General features: G+C 41.2%; 1 protein-coding gene across 1 annotated transcript; it reads left to right on the forward strand.

Annotated features, from left to right (window-relative positions):
• Positions 1–4,998: 4,998 nt before the first annotated feature.
• LOC123099039 (flavonoid O-methyltransferase-like protein Os11g0303600) lies at positions 4,999–7,846 on the forward strand. Its single transcript, XM_044521150.1, has 2 exons — positions 4,999–5,828; positions 7,277–7,846. The coding sequence occupies exons 1-2, from the start codon at positions 5,043–5,045 to the stop codon at positions 7,571–7,573; spliced, it is 1,083 nt and encodes a 360-aa protein (XP_044377085.1). The 5' UTR covers positions 4,999–5,042; the 3' UTR covers positions 7,574–7,846.
• Positions 7,847–8,211: the final 365 nt, after the last annotated feature.

Raw genomic sequence — 8,211 nt, forward strand, 5'->3', positions numbered from 1 at the left:
CAGTAAACTTATTTTTGAGTAATCATGTTCTTTTTCTGTTTTCCAGGAAGGTACAAAGGCTAAGGTAAAAAATGATTTTAGTGGGAGATTCAACCTGGGAGAGGTGCGCAGAACTACTCAAGAAAAGAGGTAATCACTATAATAAGTGATATATTTCACTGTTTTATGGTGGAACTCGCATATGAGGTCTTTTAATGCTTCAGAAAGGAACTCAACAGTTTTACGTGGATAAAAGAAGACCTGCCTAATGTTTTATTGGTCTTCTTTTATCAACATACCTGCTAAACACCATATTTTATATTTCATTTTTAGCTGGACAGTAGGCAGTCTTAAACAATTTAGACCCACCCCCCTGAACTTCACATTCTAGACCCAGCCTGCTTTATTTATGAATGTGAAATGGCATTGCATTGTTACTTTATATTAGTGACAAATTCCTGAACATACTTTGGTTCTCTGAACTTTGTTTGAAGTGCTTCTTCCGTTATCAAGTCTCTAACTAGGCTTCGTTAACCATGTTGCTGAATTTTCCTTATTTTATAGTAGACTCACATGATTAGTTGATGCAGATTCTACAACTTGAAAAGCACCTCAAGGAATTGTTATTTCTGATTGCAGTTGCATCCCAGGTGTGCTGAGGTGATAACAACTGAATTCTGTTCTACTGCAGATAGATTCCGTATTCACTTATATTTGCATGGGCCCAAGGATAGTTCTCTTTATGTTGTAGTACCACTTACAAATGTATATTCTGTGAAAGGAAGCGGATAATTTAAATGGGCCCAAGGGACTTGTGGTGAGGCCTACAAGGCTGGAACACTGTCTGTTGGATATTTATTTGTCAACTAATACATGACCATACTAGAGAAGCACACACCACGCACACACAAGGACCCTAACAGGTTGTATATATGTATGTGGACGATCTTTAAATACCTGGATGATAATCATTTAAATACCTGAATGATTATTCCGCATAAACAAAGATTGTCATTTTTAACACAAGAACAAAGCGGTGTCCCATAACACAAATAGGTACTGTTTGTGCTGAGTAGCAAATTCATTTATTAGTTATCTGGCATCAAGAAGAGCAAACACCAATGCGGCGAGACATACCTGTTCCATGTAAACATGCGGAAAGTGGTAAATCCTTTCACCTTGACGAGGCACTGTGATCAACGGCCTAGCGCAAGCATGCCATAGCTCCTTGTATAATGTGTCGCTAGAACTCCCTGCACAAAGGACTCATTATGTGAACTGGGCATGCAATTCAAGGGACCTTTATTTATAGCAGCAAATTCTAACAGTTGATCATGAGTTAATTTTACCAGTATTGCATCATCTTTTATTTCTAAATAGCAATACTGAATATGCTCATTCCTATGGCTACAGTACAAGTTAAACCATCCCAACTCCATAGCAGTACTACTCCAAGCAGAACTGGAATGATTATATATTTTTTATTGATTTTACAAATTCAGCAGGTTGAGCATTTTCCTATGATTTTCTTGATAAATCAAATATTAGAGTAAACTTTCATACTCAGCGACAACTTGACTTAGCCTAATATATGTTGGTTTCTGAACTTGGTAGATCAAATCAGCCAGGAAAGCTACATGTGTGCAAGCTAGCTAGACAAGCACACAAGGAAACTGCTCGATTGATGAACAGTAGAGTTAAACATAATATAGTACGAGAAAAACAATTCTCCCATGCACGGGATGTCCCGTGCATGTGGGAGCCGTTGATTTAATTTGGAGATCCGATGCCATGCAATGCATTGATTGTTTGATACGGCTGGTAGTTGGTTACGTCTTTCTCTGACCACATGAAAGCACACTGTTCTGGTTAGGCTCCACCATCCCATACTTTTGCATTTTATTTCCAAGTAAAAATCTATTCTATCTTTTAAACCAAAGTACAATTTATGACCCGTTTGCATATTTGTGTTTATGACAACAAGAACTTTAATATGAGACCAATTTTTAATATATTTCAACAATTTTAAAATTGAAGCTCTGAAACATGGTAAACAGTGTTAATTAATAAGAAAATCAGTTTGATACACATTGTTACACAACGTAAAATTATGATACGAAACACGGCGAGCCATAGTGAAACAGTAATATATTTTTAAGAAATAGAATGAAACATTTTTTATTTTTTCGCATGTAATTAAAAATTACGAAACAAGTTTGAGCATGGTTATTTAGTTGTTTAAAAGTTAATTTCTAAAAATATACTCAATATTAGTCTTGTTTTAAAAATCTTGTAAGGAAAAATATATACAGTTGTGCAAACAGATTGTAAATCAAAATTTTACTTCAACATACATGAGGTGTCTATTTATTTGAATGAAACTGAGTGAGTAGACAAAACACTGAGGATGTTAGTGGGCCCACACAGCAATAAAAGAGGAGATGGATGCATATAGCAAAAAGCTCTCTCTTTCTCAAGTACAAGCAGCCCACGAGCAGCAGCAAGCAGAGCAATAGCGAGCAGCCAACAAACAACAACAACAAACAGCAGAAGTAGCAGCGGCAAGCAGCAGTAAGCAGCAAAAGCGAGGGGCAACAACCTCGTGGCCTAAACATGTTGGCCCGGACAAAAATGGTCACAGGAGGCAGCGCCACAACCATCTCCAGCGACGGTCTGAATGAGAAAAAAACGACGTTGACCAAGAAAAGAGGGCACGAGAAGGCAGGGCGGCTTCTCACCCTACTGTTTGTAGCGAGGCTGGACGGCATGGGGACGAACGACAGCGAATTCAGGACGGCAGCAACGGCAGTCAGCTTCAAGGAAGAAGTAGGAGAGACCCGCTGCTTCGAATTCTTGGTCCAGAGGAGACGCGGGGCCCGTCACGGTCCCTGGAGTTGCTCGGGGAGGAGGACGACCGTGACAGCGTCGCAACGGCGGCTGACGGAACAGAGGAAGGCGGCCTCGGTCCAAAAGTTTGCTGCATGCTCGATGTCCACGAATAGCATCAAAACGACGTCCGGAGCTGAACAGAGTTAGGGAAAGTACCTAGGATCAAGGACTCACTGGAAAAATGAGGCAATTCACGGCGTTGTCCAGCGGGCCTGCATGTTGGACCCTGGGGCGTGGACGTCGAGCCGGACGGAGGGCCGGTGGATCCCGCCCGTTCCTATGGCTGGCGTTGCTGCGGCGAGCCGCGGTGTCCCCGGCGAGCTCGACCAGAAAGAGGATCCAGGAGGAAGACGAAATGGATTGAGGAGGGAGGTAGTGGAGTAGGAGTAAAACGTGAAGGGGCAGGGAGTCGCGGGCGCATGTGCCGCGAGCTGGCGCTGCCAGCCTGACTGGTGGGTTCACGAGAGGGACCCATTGGTCAGTAAGGTTGAAAGAAAAATAACAAAAAAAAAAATGAAAATGACTGTAATATCTCTTCCTCCTCTACTCCCTCATAATCTACTCAGTATTAATTTCAGTGCTCAAAACTCATCAGAAATATCTTGAAAAATTTCACCTATGCTACTACTTATATAACTGTGAAAATGTCCAAGACTTTTCAGGAGTATTTGACTGCCTTTTTTCAGATTTGAATTCAAATATGCCCTGAGTTTGGGTTTGAATTGTAAGCCGGTGATATGAAATTCCAAAATTCATCAATCTTTTACTAGAGTTTGTAAATAACACACAACTCCAAGATATAGCATGGAGTATGACTTAAGACTTGTCAAACTATTTTAAAATTTTGTTTGCAGATTACTCTTGGTTTGGATCAGTTTTTTTTCGTCTTAGAAAACATGTATCATCATGAACCATCTATCTATCATCAATCCGTACTTATTTCCATATGTTTCATTCTGTGTCTATATATTTTAATGCACACTCTTTCAATACTTGGCTTGCACTCGGCCTTTACGCCATTGGCGCAACGGGTCATCTAGTTTGTAGAAACTCTCAAGGTGTGAGTGATCTATGTAAGGGGTACCCCTTAACAAACAATGTCGTTTTTTCAAGCCCCAAAAGGAAAAAAATCACGTGAAGTAAGATTTTTCGGGCGCTAGAGCCCGTTCCACGGTGGTGCAATGGCGGGCTGGGCCCAAATTATTTTTCCTCTGGGCTAGACACTCACATAAAACAGATTTTTCTGTGAGGCATAGTTACTCCTACGATACTCCCTCAAAAAAAAGTTGCTCCTACAGTAAACTAGGTAATTTTTCCTGTGATGAATTCGTTTGAGCTACTCGCCCGGTCCATACATCTAGATACATTCGATTGTGCGACAAGTAATATGAGTTGGATGGAGTATCTAGTAATGAATCCACATATGTGCTGAAGCTAATACTCCTTCCATTCCACAATGTAATGCCTATAAATTTTTGTGAAAATCAAACTTTGCTAACTTTGACCAAGTGTATAGAGAAAACCGTCTACATCTACAATACCAAACATGTACATTCTGAAAATATAACTCATGATGTATCCAATGATGTCTATTTGGTATTCTAAATGTATCTACTTTTCTTTATAAATATGGTCAAAGTTTGTAATGTTTGACTTTTGCAAAAAATCTATAGGCACTACATTATGGAACGTAGGGAGTACTAGTTTGTTTGCAGACGCAAAAAAAAAAAGAAAAAGAAAAAAAGACGCTCATCTTCCCTGCAAGAGACAGGTCCCCTCTGCTCAGAGCCGTGTACGCAAGCATGGCCCACCTCGAGTTCCACGAGTAAAAATTTTAAATCCTTATTAGTTGCTGTCGTAGGAGGTAGTTAGAAGTTAAGTAGACGCGTCCTTTAATTCCAACAGTCACGATCCCGGCCTGGTCGTATCATCTTCCCTGCAAGAAGCAGCTCCCGGTCCCGGCTGTGCTCCTACGAGGCGTGTACGCAAGACATGTCCACAAAAGCATGGCCCTCCACGGGTTCCACGAGCGAAATATTAAATCATGTTAGTTGCTGCATACGTAGTAGTACTAGCTAGCAGTAACACAAACGCATGCTATATAAATCCTCTTAGCCAGCCGAGCAATTTACACCCACTACACAGCCCTGAGACTGGAGAGTGATAGAGCAAGAATGGCAGCTCACATGACAGTCCCCAGCGACGCCCAGCTGATTAAGGCGCAGGCTGACCTGCAGCGCCACAGCCTCACCTACCTCACGTCCATGGCACTCAGGTGCGCCATCGAGCTCGGCATCCCGACGGCGATCCACCGCCTCGGCGGCACCGCGTCGTTGGCCGACCTGATGGCCGCGCTGTCCCTTCCGCCACCCAAGGCGCCGTTTCTCAGCCGCGTCCTGCGGCTGCTGGCCAAATCCGACGCACTGTCGTGCACCGAGGACGGGGTCTACAGCCTCACCCCGCTGTCCTACATCCTTGTGGACGGCGTGCTCATCGACGGCGAGGCCAGGCAGATCGCCTTCCCGCTGGCCGTCACCTCGCGGTACCACATGGAGTCAGGTTTAGGACTGGCCGATTGGTTCAAGAACGATCGTGCGCTACCGGTGCCATCTCCGTTTGAGCATGTGCACGCCGCGGCGCCCTTCGACGAGAGCATGACGCTCCTCGATCCTGAGACCGACAAGCTGTTCTATGAGGCCTTGGCCGCCCATGACCATATGGGGATCGGCACGGTTGTACGGGAATGCCGTGGGCTGTTCAATGGTCTGGAGTCACTCACCGACTGCTGTGGTGGTGATGGGACGACCGCAAGGGCCATCGTCAAGGCCTTCCCGCATATCAAGTGCAATGTGTTGGACCTTCCAAAGGTGATCGAGAAAGTCCCAAGTGATGGTGTTGTTAACTATGTCGCTGGTGACCTCTTCCATACCGTCCCACCAGCTCAGGCCGTCATGCTCAAGGTACGACGATATATATGGCGTTCTCTCCATTTAATGTTCTAATATATATTTTTCTTCTACGTACAGAGGAATTTTGGGATATAACCAAACTAATATAGACCGTTAATTCTTCGTGATCCAACTGCTAGCCACTTGTAGACAGTATTGCCTGTTAATAGGTACACAAGATTTTTTTTTCTTCCAAAAGTCAAACTTAGCAAAATTTGACCAATTTCTAGAAAAATAATCTATATCTACAATACCAAACACTTACAATATAAAAATATATCTCATGACATATCTTTCTTAGTGGGGTATCTCATGACGTATCTAATGATGTATATATTGTATTCTAAATATAGACATTTTCATATATAAACTAGGTCAAAATTTGCAAAGTTTAACTTTGAAAAAAAATCTATAGACACTACATTATCGAACAAAGGCGGTAATAGCTATGTCCTTGACTAAAAAAATACAATATAGACTTATTTATAAGTAAACTGTGTCATCATAAGCACAAAGTGACTATTTTTTCCATGCATGTTAAGTTTTTTTTACTTTGGTGCTATATCCCGCAAGTACAAGGTTTGATTTTGACTACAAGTCGGTACGAACAATTATCATTTCAAAAATGCTGAGCGATTTTGGTAAGTGATATACCAACACATAGGCTAGATATATCTTACTTTGGGATGTGGTACAAATTTATTTTCTTAATTATGAATCATCCTAAAATGATCTAAATAGGCAAAATGTTTAATTCCTCGCAATCTTATTAAGTGATGCACCTATTTCCATGTATACGACTATACATGTAGTGATCAATCTCTCTACTATGGCATGATCTTATTTTAGAAAAGAAAGCCTAACATTTTAAGGTGCATACAAAATAGTAGTGGTATCCTTGTGCTCTGTACTAGTGAAATTCATGCAATTCGTGTGATTCGAAATTATGTGTTATGGATACATATGGTATTAACCAAGTGAAGAAGAAAATGGTACTCCCCCCATTTCTAAATATTTTTTAGATATTTCAGTATGGACTCTAAAATATTTCTACATACATCCGTATGTAGCTCATACTGAAATCTCTGAAAGGACTTATATTTAGAAACGGAGGGAGTAATTTAGTTCATTGGAGCCTTCCTTTTTCTAACAAACAACGAACAGCTTGCCATAATTAGACATTTTTATACACAAACTTACCCTTTGCCAACGAAGGACTGTAATTAATATTCTTCTTGCCTCTAAGGAGGTAAGTGGGAGCACCTTAAAATTGCTCTTCCATATAACATACCACATAGCACAGAGGGAACTGAGAGTTTGGATTGAACCAATTATTTCATGTTTCGGTATTGGTTTTTTGTAGGACTACCAACACCTATGCATAATTACATTATGTTGATAACTTCTGCGTCCCTGATTATCCATTGCTTAAACAATATAGATTTTTTTTTCCATTCCAGCTTGTTCTACACTTCTGGAGCGACGAGGATTGCATCAAGATCCTCGCTCAATGCAAGAAGGCCATACCTTCCCGAGAAATGGGAGGAAAAGTGATCATCATAGACATAGTGCTTGGATCTTCTCTAGAGACAATAACTGAAACCGAACTGCTGATGGACATGCTGATGTTCATATGTACCAGAGGACGGCAACGGGATGAAAAGGAGTGGAGCACGATCTTTACGAAAGCAGGGTTTAGCAACTATAAGATTGTCAAGAAACTTGGCCATCGAGGTGTCATCGAGGTCTATCCATAAGGTTGGTGCAGATGCCCATCTGGTGTGTGTTCTATATGAATAGTAGTGTGAAATAAGAAATAAATAAGTACAGTGCCTTACTCGTCAATGGAAAATGCAACAAATTCTTAAGTAGACGAAGTGGTAAGGGGCCGGTCGCTTGAGAACTGTATGCACGTAACCACTCATATGTATGTATGTATGTATGTATGTATGTATGTATGTATGTATGTATGTATATGGCATGTTTGTATGTTCCAATAATTTAAGATGTTAAGCCTTGTTGTTTTGGTATGTGTATAACTTTATTTTTGAATAGTTTAGTGGGCAAGTATTTGTGTATGTTCATCATGCTAAAGCTAGCATTTTCTTAAGAATAGCTACATATCTGTTGTGTCTTGGGAAAGGAGATAAGTCGTTTTTTTTTCATATGCCTCCACCAGCACCGCCCTCCTTGTCGGTTCTCCAATTTTCTCTATGGTTCCTTCGCTTGTAGTTGCACTCTTCAGTGAATAGATTTGCAATAGGAAGATTTTCACAATAATGACACTAGTGTCAAGAAATAGACATCGCTGGAGGTGACAACGACAAGAAAAGAAGACGGGCCTAGTAAAATAGAAGAAATCTGGAAGTTCAATCAATGGTCGTAGAACCGAGGA

The sequence above is a fragment of the Triticum aestivum genome, chromosome 4D (genome assembly GCF_018294505.1).
Source record: "Triticum aestivum cultivar Chinese Spring chromosome 4D, IWGSC CS RefSeq v2.1, whole genome shotgun sequence".
In the NCBI taxonomy this organism is placed as follows: domain Eukaryota; kingdom Viridiplantae; phylum Streptophyta; class Magnoliopsida; order Poales; family Poaceae; genus Triticum; species Triticum aestivum.

What these genes read in the sequence shown, in the direction of transcription:
- LOC123099039 (XM_044521150.1), top strand. Translation starts at nt 5,043, where the DNA reads ATGGCAGCTCACATGACAGTCCCCAGCGACGCCCAGCTGATTAAGGCG. An exon ending in CTCAGGCCGTCATGCTCAAG is followed by an intron (nt 5,829 to 7,276) that starts GTACGACGATAT and finishes TTTCCATTCCAG; the next exon opens with CTTGTTCTACACTTCTGGAG.